At 47.4% G+C, this 18,986-nt stretch overlaps 1 protein-coding gene across 1 annotated transcript in view; it reads right to left on the bottom strand.

Annotated features, from left to right (window-relative positions):
* Window positions 1–18,483, bottom strand: part of LOC138515768 (glyoxylate reductase/hydroxypyruvate reductase-like) — a 251,739-nt gene extending 233,256 nt beyond the window's left edge. The window contains exon 1 of the mRNA XM_069630479.1: window positions 18,284–18,483. Within this exon, the coding sequence (XP_069486580.1) occupies window positions 18,284–18,450 (167 nt within the window). The 5' untranslated portion in view covers window positions 18,451–18,483. The remainder of the gene's footprint in view (window positions 1–18,283) is intronic.
* Window positions 18,484–18,986: the final 503 nt, after the last annotated feature.

The following is an 18,986-nucleotide window of genomic DNA, read 5'->3' as shown; positions in this document are numbered from 1 at the left end:
CACCCCAGGCAGCCCCCTCCAGTCTCGACACCACCCACCAGCCGCCCTCACCTCCGACATCACCCCAAGTAACCCCCTGACAGTACACTCCCGTATCCACACCTCCCTCATTTGTGACACAACCCGAGACAGGTCCCTCCAGTCTGGACATCACCCACCAGCCCCCTCTAGTCTGGACACCACCCACCAGCCCCCCTCACCTCCGACTTCACCCCAGGCAGCTCCCTCCAGCCTGTACACCACCCACCTACCCCCTCAACTCACCTCCGACATCACCCCAGGAAGCTCCCTCCAGTCTGGACACCACCCACCAGGCCCGTCTAGTTTGGAGACCACCCACCAACCTCCCTCACCTCCGAAATCACCCCAGGCAGACCCTCCAGTCTGGACACCACCCACCAGTCCCCCTCACCTCCGACTTCACCCCAGGCAGCTCCCTCCAGCCTGTACACCACCCACCTGCCCCCTCACCTCTGACATCACTACAGGCAGCCCCCCTCACCTCTGACATCACCCCAGGCAGCCCCTTCCAGTCTGGACACCATCCATCAGCCGCCCTCACCTCTGACATCACCCCAGGAAGCTCCCTCCAGTCTGGACACCACCCACTAGGCCCGTCTAGTCTGGAGACCACCCACCAGCCTCCCTCGCCTCCGAAATCACCCCAGGCAGACCCTCCAGTCTGGACACCACCCACCAGCCCCCCTCACCTCTGACTTCACCCCAGGCAGCTCCCTCCAGCCTGTACACCACCCACCTGCCCCCTCACCTCTGACATCACTACAGGCATCCCCCCTCACCTCTGACATCACCCCAGGCAGCCCCTTCCAGTCTCGACACCACACACCAGGCCCCCTCACCTCTGACATCACCCCAGGCAGCACCCTCCAGTCAGAACACCATCCACCAGCCCCTGCACCTCCGACACCAACCCGGCCACCCCCTCCTGTCTCCACACAACCCACCAGACCCCCTCACCTCTGAAATCTTCCCAGACAGCCCCCTGACAATACCAGTGCAATGCATGTCTGCAGCTCACCTGAGCCTCCCTGGTCTGCCAGCACCATGAAGTGGACCACCAACATGTCCACCGCAAACACGATCAACAAGAAGCACCAGAGATCCATTGAGGACTGGAGCATCTGCTGACACACCCTGCCAGAACTTAATCTGCCTACCCCATACACATGTGACAAGTGAATGCAAAGCAAAGTGGCATTTGCATGTTGGTCATGGCACATTGCCATGGCATCAAAGCACACCAACTGAATGTGTGCCACCCAACAGAAGCAAACCTATTAAAAAATGTGCCAGATCCACAAACAATGGCAAGGCGCATCACATCCTGAGCATCAGTGATCTGAGTAGAAGGGGAGGCAAAATCTCTGTCAGGGAACAATAACATGACAGGCCGATGCATGGGTGATGGGAGGGCAGTCAAAGAGTTAATGAATCAATGAGACAGGAAAAGTGTGATGCCACACTGAAAAAGCAAACATGGCTCACTACTGCATTCCATTGGTAGAGGTGGAGCAACACATGAGAGAAGGCAGTGCGTAACTGCACATGATGGTGTGTGTGTGTGTGTATGTGTGTGCATGGATGTAATTGGAGTGGCAAAGCAATGACAAACTAATGTGCAAGTGACGTGACCAGGCCACCCATTCACACTGACCCCACCACCCAATGCAGCAACCACAATGCCAAATAAACAGCACAGTGAATAGCGTGTGTGCACATATACATTCCCAGGGATTTGCAAAGGGTACACATGAACTACAGTGGACTTGAAATGAAAACAATGTTGAACCTGTGGCATGACATCCACAATCATATCAAACAAGAATCAATAAACACATCTGCACATCACTGCAACCAAAACTGGATGTAGATCATCTTACACACACCCAAACCCGACACCACAACCACAATGATGCCAAACACACATTGATGCAGCACATGTAAATGCAATTTCAAACATCCTATGCAGCCCCCAGTTGAATGGTATTCCCACCCTCACATGTGTTGTACTAGTCAATACCTCCACTTGCAACCATCAAAGCAACAGCCCCACACACCCCCCGCCCCACACACACACGCGCACACCACAACATACATGGCCTACAATGGAGAAAAGCACTGGCTGAAATGTCAACATTGAAAGTTGCAGACACACACATGAACTGCATGAAGCATGGAATGCAACCATGATAAATTTGTATTTGCACAAAAAAACCAAAGTTATTTAAAAAAATTAAAATGAAGGTCCAAGTCGTCCATGTGCATATAAAATAAATACGAATAACCTTACACCTAAAGAGCTATATACATACAGTAAAAACAGGGAAGGAAAGTCATAGTTCAGGGGGGAAAAAAAGGAAAACAAGAAATGAAACCTACACCTACAAAACTATATACAAAGGCAGTGGCTAGTCCTCATCTCCAATATGAGCCAAGCTGTCCACCAGGGCTGAGTCGCATGCCACGTCCTCCTCCATCAGGTGGTGGGCATCCGTAGACTCCCGGAGGGCTTGAAGAGTGGAAAGCATTTGTTGTTCAGTTCAGCACGCTGCCCAGCAAGTGGCCTCCTGGACAGCAGCCCACCGCCTTGCGCGATGCAGAGCAACCTCAGCACTGGCCGCCATCACTCTTGCTTCCCATGCCCCCTGCCTCTATGCCATTACCCACATCTCATAGCCTCTGAACGCAGAAAACAAAGCCTGCATCGCAGCCACGTGTTCCTCCTGCCCCAAATGTGAAACCTGCCTCCCTGGTGTTCTATGCCCTGTGACTGAATGCCTCCTCCTTGTTGCCACCTACTGCTGCTGTGCACTCTGCATGCTGCATTGGTACACCCTCTGACTTGATAATGATTGTCGGGGACATACCGCACCTGCACTGCTCCTAAGTGCCTGTTTCCGTCCATTGCTTGTGACCCTGTCTGTGCCACGGTAGGCACCGTGACCACCTCAGCTGTTGGGCAGCGATGTGAGCTCCACCAGACAGGCGTTGTGGGCGGGACTGGTGCACAGGGGCCCCTGCTCTTATGTTGGCCGGAAGGCACCCTGGAGGACAACTGGTGCACAGAGGAGGAAGACAAGGAGGTGGTTGCAGCAATGAACAGCCAATGGAGTCCACCAGGGAACAGGCCTGGTGCAAGCAAGGCCGCAAGGTGGTATAGCTCATTGTGATGATGAGCATGCAGACTACGAGTAGCTTCCCATCATCACGAATGACACTTGTCCACCTCATCAACCTGGCCAGCATGGACACACCAGATGGTAAGGGGGTGTCAGTCTAGGTGGACACACCAGCCAACAAGGGGGTGTTGGTCTGGGTGGAGGCATCCAGTCAGGTGCACACTGCTGCATTCGATGCCCCTGGGACAGGACTGCAGCAAGCACGGCCACCCCAACATCCCCACCTGAACCCATGGGCTGGGCTGCAATGGTCACCTCCTCCACCTCCCCCTCTGTCAACCTGGATCACTCCAGTGCGTCTTCTGCCATGCATGGCCCCTGTGTCGCATCACCTGGCCCCACCACTCCTGAGGAGTCCCCTCACACCTTCACCTTCTTGGACTCACACCCAGCAGCCATGCCCAATGTCACTGGCATTGCCACAGCCAAATCGCTCCCCAAAGATGAGCTGTCACAGGGGCGTGGCTGGGGCCTGCACCTCTGTCTGGTGGAGTCATCCATGCATCCATGCTCTACAGCACTGCTTTCACCCTCTTCATCAGTTGCAACTGTGGAAAAGGAGACAGAGAACAGCAACATCAGTGTACTGCACCAAAGCCGGTATGGTATCACCAACTTCCACCGGAATATGACTTGTCAAAGGAACAACCATCAACCTCCACACGCACACACATAGGCATGCAATCCACATCTATTCAGACACAACAACCCAGGCACGATGTGAAAGACATACATGACACATCCCCATGTAAATGCAGCACAATATGGCCATCGCACAGTCACATACCAATATGAATCACTTGACCCTAGGGGAAGGTCGACCTGACCCAACTGCAACTGGATGCACGTCCATGGGAGACATAGCACATGGGTGGGCAGGGAGATAACTGGAAGGATACACACACGCATAAAGCATTGGAGCACATAATTGGTGGGCCAAAGCCGTGGACAGACTGTTGGAAAGACACACAGTTGAATCATGGCTATCAGTGCAACCATACTGGCAGCACTCTCAGCATGGCCATGCAGACACCTGCCTGGCCATCACACCACACAATCACATCAAACTACATGCCACTGTCACTATCAATCAATTGCGTATGCTATACACAAATGCATCAATTTCACATGCATATGTGAGCATGCCATAGCACCAAGCACATACACATGAGCACCATGCATGCACATGATGTGGGCAACACTACCTCAACTGGCACACTTGCCATCCTGGCACGTCTCAGACAAAAGTAACATTGCATGTGCATGGTCTGCAAGACAGCACTACAACACAAAATGCAAGTAAGAGCACATTTCAAAACCGCAGATGTCTGAATGCACACATGGGGGGAAATGTCTGGCATATGCATGCAGTGATAATGTACACAATTGATTAGGGAATCTCAAATGTACAAGAAAACTCTAGTGACTCTGAAAAATGTAATACAATGTTTTACTCATATTGAGTTTGCAGAACAGTTTAAAACAAGAGGTCACCTCAGTTGTGGGCAATAGTAGTAAGCTTGATATTTTCACAGGCAAAACAAAACAAGAGTCACATTCTGATTACATTAACTGATTCAATCCATATAGGATACCAACAGAGAGCTCATCCACGCCTGCTATATGTCAAACTTACAGTGTATTGATCGAGACTTTCATCTACAAGGCATTTTTGAGGTTCAAACCCTAGCTTTGAAGGACCCACTACAACCACCATTAGCGGAGTCCCACTTACACTGTGTTCAACAAGGAACACATGATACACACAGGACTCGTCATTCATTGTCTCTTCACCAACTTTTCTACTGTCCTAATGAAGGCCTCCCAACTCTAAGTAGCTCAAATCTACTATTAGTGGCCGAAACATACCCATGTCGACGACACTTTCTACAGTGCTAAATGTCAACATTGTCATTTTGAAGCTTTTTGAATCAGTTGATGTAATAAGAATTTGGCTCACATTAGAGGAGATGGCACCCACCTGTTCTGTAAAACATGTTATGGAAAATAAATGTGGGTTCTTTCCCATATGTGCATTGATGTTTTGCCGATCCCACCAGATCATATATATATAATGATGTGTTTTATCCTGTGAAAATATTAAACTTAAGACTATTGCCCACAACTGAGATGACCTCTTGTTTTAGGCAATTTGTTGCGTTATGACTAAATTCTTCTGCAAACTCGAAATGAGTAAAACATTTTATTAACTTTTTCTTGTACATTTGGGACGCCCTGATCAATTGTGTACATGATCACGTCATTCACATGGACAGATCAGGGAATCGCCAGGAGCCCTACTATTTATACAGGGACATGCATGGAGACATCCGTCTCAGAAACATACTTGCTGCAAACCTAAGGGGGTCACTGCCAACATGCAGCCACATGCAACGTAGAGCAGTGCACCATATGCCTACTCACCAGTCGACTCCTGATGTGGTCGTAATTCGCAGACCTGGGAATGCAGCGCCAGGTAGAACCTCTCCAGGACCCACATGTTGTTGGTCGATGGCCTGCATCTGCATGCACGTTGCCCCTCTGCGGTTGCACCGGCCTTGATGTAGCACAGGGCCTTGCCATGGGTCCTGGCTTTCAGATGCTCCCTGTGCTTATGGACCGTCTTGAATGTGCAGACTGCCACCCCCACCGTGTTGATGGCATCCGTTATGTCGTCACAGATCTGCTGACCTCCTTCCTTGCTGCATTGCATCACTGGGCTTAAGGGGGCATCATGAAGCTCCAGGACCTTCACCACCAGGATGTCAACTTCACTGGCGCTGAAGTTGACAGCCCACTGCCTCGCTGCCATGGGGTTGGCATTCTGGTCAGATGATGATGGTGCTGACATAGCAACCCCTGAGGCAGGTGTTGTTGGGCATGGTGGTCCTGGAGATGGGCTGTGGAGCGGTGGTGGTGGAATGGCACGGTGGGAGTCCAACAAAGCAGCTGAGGTGTCACAGGGCTGGAGACAGGAGCACAGGCAATGGCTGGACAGCAGGCACTCCAAACACAGTGCAGGTGGGCAGCAGGCACATACACTGTACATGCAGCAGCAGATGGCAAAGTTGGAGGCAGCACATGGCAGGAGGAGGCAGGTAAAATGGCACAGAGGCAAGAGTGTGGGTCTTCCGTGTCTCACTAGGAAGGCAGTCAGAAACAGAGTGAAGGGACTCTGCATGTATAAACTGAGAAAACTGTGGCATGGACACGTGAAAACAGAGGAAATGTTCTCAGCGCATAACTTACGTGACACATGATTTGCACAGGCATTGACTACGCCACAGTTGGGAATACATAAGGACGAGGCAAAGCAACTCCGAACGTACGTGCGAAGGTGAGGAGATGAACGAGTGTAGCATATGTGTATTTTGGGATGCCACGCACAATAATACTTGTCATTTTGGAGGGCTTTGCCTCCATGCATATGTGCATTTACTTTCGATTTTTGCAAGGCTAACACTGAGTCGCTTACGCATTTGTTTAATCTCTGGGTGCCCCTGTGTATCGCATACCAATATTTTGACATTTCTTGCAGCTTTCCGGGTTTCGCGTATGCATTTTTTGTGTTGGTGGATGCCACTGTGTACCACGTAATGCTTTTTTCTTATTTCAGAAGCTGTCCTGATATTGTGTAGGCATTTTAATTGTTTTGTGGGTGCCTGTGTGTTACGTGTACCGTACTATCCACATCTGGGGTACATTTGAGCCTTGCTGGACCACAGAACTATGTCTCACATCTCATAGACTGCCCCCTCACTCATATTGCCCTGGACAATAACTTGGTGTGCCTTCCATATTTCAGTTACACTTGTGACATGAGTGGAAAGGCCCCAAGAGGGAAAGGGAGCAGATGGGGCCAGGGTCAGGGACATGCTGTGGAAGCTACTGCCCAAGCCCCAGGGGGGTCATGGATGTGCTGTGGGAGTAGCTGCCCCAGCCCTAGGGGATTCATGCCATAGCCCAGGCCACTTGTGGTCTGGCATCTGGACCCCAAAGTGGTCCCAGCACACAGGGGTGGCACCAACACCTCGTGCCACTCATGGCAAGAAGGAAAAGCCTGCACAGCAGGAACAGGCTCAAGCCCATTACGCGGCACAGGACACTTGCACATTGAGGCATAAGAACTTTCACGATGAAGAAATCTAGATCCTCATGGACCATGTGACCATTCACCACCGTGACTTGTGCCTGCATCCGGGAAGCACCCATACAACTGCTCAGCGTATAGTGCATTGGTAGCATGACACAGACGAGATCAATGCCTTAGGTTGTGAGAAGCACGCTGCTGCAGAGGTAGTGAAGCGCTGGAATGATCTCATCCGTCTCACCAAGCACAAGCTAAGTGTCAACCTGGCCTCTGCTATGACAACTGTAGGGGGATCACCAGAGGAGGAGCTCACACAGCATGAAGACGCTATGAGCCAATTCATACTACTGAAGCATGTGCAAGGCGTGGGAGACCTGGAAAATTGCAAGGACACGTCCGGTGAGTGACCAACATTGTGCATCCTGAGTATGTGAAGTAATGCATCACCAAGATGTACACTTGTGGTGTACATCTGGCTGCATTGGAATGACTGCCCTGGGTGAACCATGTCATGCGGTGGACTGACTCCTGTCCAGTGGACACAATAGTGGATACAAACCATGTGGTGTACATCAGTGGAACATGTTCGTGTGACACTGCTCAAACCGCACAAGCACCACCCCAACATCTGCAACATGATACAACGTGCACAGTTGTTTGCTGCATACTTGATGATAGTGACTCTGCTCTGCTAGACATGTGCATGTGTCCTAAATCCTAGTTACACTTCATGCCATGCAGGGTAATGAATTTCTTTTCACACATGTACGTATGTGCTGCCATGCCACATAGACCATCCAAGCTGACACACAAAACGTCTTATGGCATGCCCTGACTGAGTGTGCATATGTTCAGACTATACACATCCCTGCTGCCCCAATGTCATTGACTCCAGAGGCAAATTGTTGTGACGCCTGCTCTCTATTACCCTCCCACACTCAGCCCACACTCCATGGGCCCACAACCCTCTCTCTCTTAACTCCATTAACTTACTCTCTCCACTTCACCAAACTTTGCTAGGTGGTCCTATTTCCTGTTTCCCAAACCTACGGCATGGTCTCATTGTCTCCAGTCCCTTTACCAATAAAACACTGGTGTGGCATGTGATGGCTGCTGCCTTGTATGTGGATATGTGTGGCTGCCTGTTGCCATGTAATGTAGTTGCACATCACAGAGACACATGTCCATCACCATTTCACTGGTATTAGTCAACAGTGGGTGGTACCATGGCCCATAATTTGTTTCTCAATAACCCTGTTGGTTGGCAAAGTGTCCACTGCCAGCATGGCCCAGTGCAGCGGATTTGGTGGCCAGTCTGCATATGCCATGCTTTCTGTGCCTAAGGGGTGATTTCATTTAATGGTTACCATGGTGGCAGTGGTTTACACCCTCTTCAATGTGTTTCTTTTGGAAACACCAAATGCATATCTTTTTAGTTCTAATGGATGCACACAACTTTGCAATTCTAAGAGCACATTCTCAGGGTGGTTTTGTGGGCACAGTGGATTGGACCATTGTTATCATTGAATGGCACCTGGGATTTGGCTGGATCATGTGCACTCCACATGGGAAGGATTTTAGGTGAAAAAAGATTGCACAAGCTGGGTACATGCAGCCTCTCCACGTGCCCTTTGCCCAGCCATACGCAAGGAGGGTGCCTGTGGGTGTGCATGGTGGGCCACCACCATGTCCACTGGAACGCCACGCTATGGTGCAACATTGTGCATGACGCATGCTGCCACAATGATCCTGCAGACTACTGGTGGTGCTAATAGCAACACACCACCAGAGTTGTCAAGGGAGCGGAAACGTGACTTGAGCACACTGAATATGCGCTCCACTAGGCCCTGTGTCGCAATATGGGCAGTGTTGTACCTTACCTCAGCAGGTGTGGTGGGGTTGTGTATGAGCGTCATCATGTATGTGCTTAGAGGGTAGGTACTGTCCCCTGTAGAGGTGAGAATGGTTGTCATTGGCATGTTTTGGCAGTGTCTATTGGTCTGTGTGCAAACATGCATTCATGTGCATGGCCATTTATACTCACCAATGAGCCATGGGTTGCCATGCTTCTGAGCTTCCAGGGCCCGGTGTATTGGGGACATCCTGAAGATGTAACTATCATGTGTGCTACCAGGATAGTTGGCATACACTTCAGTATTGATGCCCTTGGCATCACACACAACCTTAACGTGGATGGAGTGCCAATGTTTCCGGTTGCAGTAGATGTGCTCTGTTGCTCTAGGTGGGCGTAGAGCAACATGGGTGCAATGAATAGCACCTAGCACTCAGGGAAAGTGTGCCACCCCATACAAATCCTGGACCACTGCTTGCCTTTCTGCCGGTGTTCTGGGCCTATAGATATGCCGACGAACAAAAGGTTGTGCGGTTATGCAACACCTGGTGTAGGCAGCAAGACTGCGTGGTCTGGGAGATGAGATACCAACTACCATGGAGGTGGTCTGCTGGAATGAGCCAGTGGCCAAGAAATGCAGAGCAGTGCGCACCTGTTGCGAGGGGCTCAGTGCTTGGGAGCACATGGTGGGTGATGTGAGGTCATCTTCCCACTCCCTGACCAGGTCTAGGATGATATGTTGGGAGGTACCTATACCTGCCATAAAACAGGTCATCAGGCATCCCAAAAAGGCTGGTTCGTGGGTGGAAGATCAGGGCCCTGGACATCCTCCTCTTTCTGCGGTGTCCCAGGATGATTGATGCAATAAATGGTGCATTCATCGTGGCTGTATCCGTTCGTTTGGTGTGTCTTGCATGCTTTATAGGCATTTGTTAGGGTCCGCGTTGACATTTACGCCTGCTATCGTGTGGCGTAGGTGTGCCGGGATTTGTGCTTGCTTTTTCGCGACCCGACCTTCCCAGTTCAATTCCAGGAACACATCTATTTTGCGCACGATTGGGCAGTGCGATTGCTTGATGGTGGAACGTCACTTGTAACGCCCACATGTTCTCTTGTTCTTCCTCACAAGAGTTTTTAGGTGACTGCTTAGTTCTGCCCGATTTTTAGGTGGCTGCTTAGGCCCGGCCCACCCTCTTCTTGGAGTCTCGCACAAGGCGTTCCACGACTCGCAGTGACGTGGCGGACCGGTGCGGTTTCCTCACAAGTCCCAGGTAAACCCCGCACATTGCTTTCCATGAATCGACGAGCAGGGATTTGTGCGCAGATCTCTTTTCCTCTCTGCAGAATATTCCATGAATCACCCCCAGAATGTCTTTAATGCAGATAGTATCAGTAGTTATTGAACGCATTCCTAACATTTTGTTTGGCTGAGAGGTGGCAATGATGACTTCTATCTACTAATAGGGAACACGTTTAATTCATAGTTCCCCCTTGTACAGTAATACAGTTTATTTGGTACTGCATGTTTAGGTCGGTTTAAACTCCTTTCTTTTTTTTCACAAGTGCAAAACTTCGACACAGCCCGATATAACTCTATTAAAAGTGTTCACTATGCAGTGTTTAGTGCTTCTACCCTCCGCCGTACATGTCCAAACCTCTCAAATGTTTACATAAACAAGCCTCACGTTGACTCGAAGCTAAACTACAAGTAATAACTAGACTGACTGCAGGGCTACAGATCTCATCACAATCACATACACATATACCGCCAATGTGCTCATTCCATGATCCAACCATGGGCTTTACGTTAATTTGGCAGAGAAGCAAATACATATACTCTTGTTGGCTTGAAGGTAATTCAACTCATTCAAATATTTAACTGGCACCCCATGGTCACTAATTAAAACTCAATGTTGTAGCAATGGATATGGATAATTTTATTTAGCAAAGAGCCAGCGGAACCACGTTCAACGGCCTAATTGCAGTCGGAATTGCTCTTATCCGACTCTTTACTTAACTCCTCAAATAACTCACCCAAGTCTCGTTCCTATACCAGTGCATTCGGAAGGGAGCATGCAGGAGTCTGGCAAACAAGGATTCCATTAACACTGTGAGGCAGCCGTCCGAGCTAGTAAACGGATGTGTTGTATGATGATTCTTTAATCACTTGGAGAAGTCAGTACAAGATGTAGACAGGTTCTCGACAAATCACAAATATCATGCAGAAGTTGGCAAGTCAGGCAATTTCCGCTAAACCTTTGCTTCAGCTCTCGCTACTTGTGTTTGTGTCCCTGCTGCCACACAGTTGCACACCTTCACATAATGTAGGATGTAGAGCAGCTTTATAGAATTAGAAAAAAAATCTATAGACTCCCCCCTTCATACATAGTTGGCCAACTTGTTTCTTGGCCAGATAAGATATGTTGCTTTGTTACATTGATCAATAACACGATTATACCAGTCACTGTTTCGACTGCATTTGTAGATATTTTAAGTGCTCAGACAATTATGTCTGAGTATTACATAAGTATAATTTAGAGTTTATTTTGCTCGGTCCAATCATCAAAATCATACATATGAATAACCTTATAGAAAATGCAGATGATGCTGTACGCCTTAGTTGGTCTGGAAGAGTTTCGCCTGTTCATCTGCTTTCAGCAGGTCCGGAAAGGACATTAGGCCAATTTGTGGTAGGAAGCTGTTGATGGTGTTCGGACATTCATGGAGATCTGAAACAAACAGACTGGGCAACGGCACGGCCATTGGCAATTATTATCTTATTGTCACGGTCCTGTTTACTTGCTGACAATGCTCTCACTCAATGATATGGGTAGTGCTTAGTGAATATAGCCAGTAGCCCAGTCACTATCCCAAAGCTGCTGCAATAGCAGGCTGCGATTAAATGTGACAAAAGCAGACACAAAATTGATAAAGCCGGCCAACAGTTGTTGGGATGGCTCCTGGTGTATCCATTTCCAGGTAAGATGGTCAATCGTCTTGATGAAATGTAGAATGTCCATGCCTGAAAGCTGCTTGGAAGAGTGGTATTAAGTTGTTCACCTCACACCAGCATTCAAACCCCTGCAGCAGTATTTTGGAGAAGATCCTCATGGAGTTGCCGTCCAGCCAGACTAAGCGGTAAGAGTTGGATGCAGCTTAATTTCCACGAATCAGAGATGAGCCTGGTGGTAGTGATGCAGACTATAAAGAGTGATGTTAGTATGTGGTCCACCACTTTGGTTCAATTAAAAGCTTCATTGGCAATCCCATCACACCCTGCTGCCTTTTTTGTGATAAAGTGCCCACCGAAACATGGCTCAGAATCCTTGCATGTAATCTGTACTTTTACAAGGTCTTCCCAAGAGACTGCCCAACACTTCCACTGGTCCTGCTTTGTGTATGAATGGTTTCTTGCTGCTCTCAAATGTCACGTCCTGTCCTTGCCTCTTCTACTTTTTCGATACTATAGCTTTGTAATCTCTTCTTTTGTCCTGCTATTAAAAGGATGCATTTTACAGGAATGGATGATGTTTCGCTTTTCAAAATAACCTTGGTAGCTCGCGCTTAGTTAACTGACAGCTCTAGTGACATTTCACATATAGACATTATAGTAATGACGTGTCCCACAGTAATGTCTCCAATGTGTGGACGAAGCTTATTAACATCCCTGGCTCCCCAGGTTTGAACAGGAGGATTTAATTCACCAAGGTAATCCATTTTATAAAGATTCCTCGAATATTACTTCTACGATCGGTAATATTCTATTGAATACTAATGTCTCCATTATCAGGAAGACCCAGTATTGAAAGGTCAACAATTATGGTAGAGGATCGCTATCCGCTCTTGTTATAATCTTATAGTTCCACACCTGATTCCAATGAGCTATACTGAAAAATGTTTAGTAAATAGATTTCCACCTTCCGAAATCATGATGTGTATTGTTTCTAGAGGAGTCACTACATGTGCGATCATTGACCACAATTAATATAGTTTGGCTAGGGCGGACAATAAATCTGTATTCATATTGTTTTATATCTGGCCGTGATTTCCACAAGGGGGAAAAATAAAGAGATTACCTTTCATCAAATAATGGGGTCTTTAAAATTGCACTAATTTCTAGCTTTAAGATGCCTGTAAACACAATTATGCCTTTTGCATTCCTACTCATTAGACAAACCTGCAGGCTGCCCAATTTGACTTCACCATTGGGGGTGGGGAGAAATTGACCACAATAACTGTGTAATCTTTAACATGCCCTCTTCTGATTAAATGCTCATAAAGCCAGTGGTCAAAAGCAAATCTGATCCTGGCCAAATCATAAAGTATATAGAATTCAGAAAATGTGTCCTCTACTGACTTTCTCGGCCACAGAAATGTTGCTTCTGTCTATTATTTTTTCTCATTTACACTACTGTTACTCTCTTTACGTTGGACTTCCTAAATATGCTCTTTTTCCTTTCCTCTTGCAGGCTACGGTTAGAACTCTTTTTCGTCTTCCTATGTCTGCTCATACGACTTCTCATCTGGCTCGTTTACTTTGGCTACCAATTCAGTATCGTTTTGAATATCAGTTTCTTTGTCTTGTCTTTAAATGTATACATGCTTTATCGCCCCCCTAATCTTTGTTCTCTTCTATTATTGTATCAACCATCTTGTAATCTCTGTTCTGTTACACTCTTTTTTTCTGGCTGCCCCTCGTCCGCCATATGCTTCTTCGTGCTTTAGATCAGGGGTCTGCAACCTTTGGCTCACCAGATGTTTCGGACTACAATTCCCATGATATCTGGCTATTGACTATTCTAGTTAGGGATGATGTGAGTTGTAGTCCAAAACATCTAGCGAGTCAAAGGTTGCAGACCCCTGCTTTAGATCATCCCAACTTCAAGGTTCTAAACTCTGGGACGCTCTTCGACTTAACATTCATTCTGGTTCTTCTATTTCTCAATTCAAGAAACCTTTTAAAACCGAATTTCATTCTTTCTGTTTTCCTAGATTCAGGGCCTCATTACATGTTTTGTGGTATCTCGGCTGTAAATCCGCAGAGATACCACCAAACGGAATTACCATTACCGCCACTTGGTCTGGTGGAATTACTGCCAGATTACAAGTGGTGGTAAGCGGTGTTTGTACCCATTAATTGGAGTCCATAGGACTCAATGGGGTGTTAGGCAGAATTACCGGCGGCAGTAATTCCATCGATTTAGCAGTTTTTTGGGTTTAAAGGTGGTAGATTTAATTCTCCACCTCTCTGCCAAACTCTTAGTTGGGCGGTACGGTAATGCAGTGGTAATTAAATTACTGGTGCATTACCGTACATTGCTGCAGTGTTACCACACCGCCCAACTTGTAAGGAGGCAGCCTGTTATGTAAATTTCCCTAGCTGTGTTGTTTTTAATAATTTATTCATGTTTTGTACTGTCACTATTATCGTGTAAAGTGCTTTGGATAAAAGAATGATATAAGCATGCAAATAAATAAATAAACAAAATAAATGAATGGTAAGAAATAAAATATTCCCCCACCCTATGCAACAAGGCTATTTCAAGTCACCTTGTAGTGCTGTGACTTTCTAAAGGACCTCAGCTTTCGGCCTCATTCCTCTATTTGGTCAAAGAACAATTCAGTGTCTTACAATATACTTATAAAGTACAGTAAGGGGGATGTTATCCCCCATATTATATTTACGTTCCATATTCCCATGCAGTTCTGTGGGAAAGAATGATTTTATGGGAAGCAGTTATGCAGCAAAATATGACATGGTCCTACAGCGTTTCATTGGTGGATTTAGGGATATCTTGGCCTATGAACTGCACTGGAGGAAGGTGAGTTAAAGCGTCACCCATTGCAGGTGGCAGGGTTTAATTTCTGAGAAGCAGAGAGAGGTGTAGACTCTTTAACACATAGACCAGAAGGGATACGGGAGTGAAACATCAAAGACAATCAGGGAACTAGACACTAACCTAGAACAAGTTCGGGGGCAGTTGTTTACCTGGTTTTCTGCAGTTATTACCCAAACTACTAATAAATATACTTAAATTCACATCTTTTAGGCCTTCAACCAGAAAGGTCGCCATGTTGTGTATTTCGGGGTTGGTCTAGCTGGTGATCAGGATGAACCAAGTACAGGGCTTTTGCATTGTCAATTTTAGTGTTGATATTATAGTAGCATGTAGGACTTGGTATGTAGGGTAGGACTCTGCTGAGATGTAAATGCTGGTCCTCTGCTTCAGTTTTAACATTGTTTCAGGTCATTATACCTATGGTGTCATTGAAGAATTTCGAATTTTTTTGAGACCTGGCAAAAGAGACTAAATGGCAATAGAAGGACAGCAGGTGCCAAAGACATGGATGCAGAATCTCAGTACTTGCCGTGATTGCCGTAAGGTTGACTCTTCCTTGCCAATCTTTATTTAGTCCCTGCTCCAAATAGGGAATTTGTTTGCATGCAGAAGCTCTGCAATGGGGCCTGAGTCTTGGAGACATTATTTCAAGAGGGGGCAGGGGATCTGGAGGTTGGGATGAAGGATTGATATCCCAATTTAGGTGCCTACGGGTGTTGTGATGGTGAATAAACAATAAAGCATTGGTCTAAGGGCAGGGGGGGGGGGGTCCAGTTTACTTCCCTGAAGAGCATCTGACCAAAGCAGTGAGCTTTGTTATGGGCATGGACTAGGGAGAGATCATGCGTCATGTATGGGCACGGACGGATAAGTGTAAGGACACATTTGGGCAAAGGGAAGAGGCGTTGCATTGATGAGACAAGCGATCAACAGGTCTTCAGTTGAGGTATGTTTCAAAAGCAACAATGTATCTGCACTTTAATAATATGAAAATAAAATTAAAAAATATCAGCCAGGATTAGGAAAAAACCTTTGTAACAGGTACAATTGGAAATCATTCCCATGGCATTCACACCCACACATCCCTCTGTTGGTGTAGAGCCCGTAGAGTAAATGTGGATAAATTTGATAACATGCAGTAGGTGTCTATTTAAGGGTTGCCATCGGAGGCTAATGCTTTCTTCCACTAACACCCCTGGAACATTGCAAACACCCCCGATTTGAACTGGTGCTACCACTGCTTGCAGTATCTCTGCTACTTCCCTGCCTCCACCTGCATCTGTTCCGCCTTCAGTTACCTGAGCAGCAGAATCTGTTGCTCAAGTCAGTGAGTGTCTCGCTATCAGTAGCTTAACCAAGTGACATTGCTAGGTCGGGGCTGGTGCTAGCCAGGCAACAGAAATGGCAAAGAAATGCCCTTTACTCTGCAATGCGCTCACAGCTAAGGGGAGGGAATTTGTTAGGCATTGTGGAGTTCTTGTATGAGGATCGCAGTGGGACTTCTTCTGCCAGACCCACGCAGGTCAACACTACCAAAGGTCCCGTCTGTGGGTGCAGGCAATCCACCTGACAAAGGTTATTCGACCAGGCTCATTACCACAAATAATGCCAAATGTGGAAATGTGCCAGTGGATCTGCCTGCGACCTGTCCGTCAAGAGATGGAGCCGAGACATCGGGAGGGGTGTGGGGGCGGGGGGACTCTCCATGCACTGTGCAGCTGGAAGTGTTAACCAATTTTACCTGCCCATTGTTCTTTAAAATGAACTGTTTCATGTGGTGCAGGGACGGTTCACAAGGGTTCGCATTCAGATTTTCTGAGTTTTAACCGAGTTATGATACATCGTACGCATGTTGTTGGGGTGCTGGGAAAAGTTACGGGGGACCCCACGCAGGGTCCCCGGGTTGCAGGCCCGCTTGCGAGGGGCACAACACACTGTTTGAAGGGTGTGTGTGTAATGGGGAGCACGCAAAGGTAGTAGTTCTGGCTGTTTTTCCTTTGAATGGGGGCGGATCAGGGCGTTCCGGCTGCAACTTGCGTAAATGGTTACTTTGTGTAGAAAATTCCATGAATAGGCAGGGCACACATTTTTTATTCTGCACGCCGGCTCCCGCAGTGTTGTTCTCGGCACACAGCCTTTGCAGGAATAATGGGCACGTTTCCATGAATCGGCCCCTTAGTCTCATGTGGCCACAAGTTTGTTCAAAGTGCAGTTAAGGGGGAACTCCAGGTGGAGATATGGGGCTCATGGTTGGCTAGAGGCAAACAGAGAAAAAACAACAAATAGCATTTTGTAAATTTTTAAACCATTTTCATTTATTGCCTTTTAGGTACTGTAAATAGATCATATTTTGGTTAAGATACTAAGCAACTAGCAGTCTGCATTGTGTGCAATCGCATACCATGTGTGATCGTGTGACAGAGGGCTAGATGTATGCCTTCCTGCACAGAGATGCCTTTTCCATGAGTACCAGCTACTGGGAGAAACCAGCAAGCCTCAGATATGATATGATAGTTTATTTATATAGCGCCTATACACAGTGTGTTTCAAAGCGCTTCAAGGCAAGGGAGGGAACAAGGGAAAATACAATATGGGCCTCATTATGACATCAGTGGTAGCCGTGCCTGCGAATGGGTAATTACTGGGTCATTACGGCCCTGCCGGACCCGGTAATTGCCCATTTGCGGTCGGCGGAAAAAAGGTGCTCCCCATTCCCATTGGGCCGAATGGGAATGGGGAGGTTGGATGCATCGGCACCATTTATAACAGTGCCGGTGCATCGGACATGCTGTGCTCACAGGGTCCGACCTGCCGGGCAGAAAGGCACCCGCAAGCACAACTCGTAGTTTGCCGGTACGGGAACTACAATACCAGCAAGCTTACCGGTACCGTAGTTCCCGGACCGGCAAACTTATAATGAGGTCCAATAATGACATTCTTACAGGCTATGAACAGTAAGGATGTGACATTAACTTTTGTACTCAGACTGACGACATTTCCTGTTATTTCTTTGTATTTGTGTGAGCTGACACAGTGCTTTGATCAGAAACACTGTACAAGGGAAATCATAGTAGGCGGAGCAATCCCTATACCAGGCTATAAAACCTAAAGCAACTCGTGTGCCAGGAAAAGGGGACTGACCATACATAATCCAGATGTGTGCTTTATGTACAGTCCTGCACTAACAGTTCAGTTATTTACAGTGGCTCACAACTGAAAAGACATTTCCCCTCTTTAAGTGACAGTTGCTTAATTCTTGAAAGCTTTTTTCTTAAACGTATCGAACACACCGGTTACTCACATTCCGGACTGCTGGAGAATCTCCATCCCAGCCGGAGGAATGCGCCTGCTCACGTAGACTCTGGCTCGGTGCTTGCCGGCGGCCTTCATGGCTCCCAGTCGGCTGCAGGTATGGAACTCTGCGCTCGGGAGCTTCCTCAGAGCTCTCAAATGAGAGATGTTCCACATGGCGCGCCAGTAGACATTCCCAGCCCGCCATGGGAGGACTTTGGCTGGAGAGTTTGTGCCAGTTCAGCGAGCGCCGAGTTCATGCAAACAGTGGGAGGTTCTCTGATAAGGGCCCGCCAACCAATGACGGCCTGGCAGAGCATTTCCACAGGGTTTCATTTTTTTCCCTCCATTTTGCAATTATCAAGGTTTAGACCGAGCAACCACGTGAAAATGGAATGTATACTGCTGGGGACTTAAAAAGTATGCTTTACATGTCATATTCACGCCTCACCAATGCGTCAATTAATTGTGAAAAGAAACTTATATTTCCACTGTTGCTTTTATAACTGCTTCTGTGTTAACAGGCCAGGGTTAATCATCTATAAAGTGGAATTTGTGGAGAACTCAAATTAATCAACTTTCCGTATTTTTAGCTGTTTGTCCGTATCCGAAGTGAGCAGACGAACAGGCCTCTATGTGTTTCAACTTTGCACAATTTACCAGAAACAATTGCATTAGGTAGAAAAAGTCCGGCTCACCACACGGTATCTATT

Source organism: Ambystoma mexicanum, chromosome 6q, assembly GCF_040938575.1.
Source record: "Ambystoma mexicanum isolate Mex_15411 chromosome 6q, UKY_AmexF1_1, whole genome shotgun sequence".
NCBI lineage: Eukaryota > Metazoa > Chordata > Amphibia > Caudata > Ambystomatidae > Ambystoma > Ambystoma mexicanum.
This window is presented reverse-complemented; position numbering and strand designations above follow the sequence as displayed.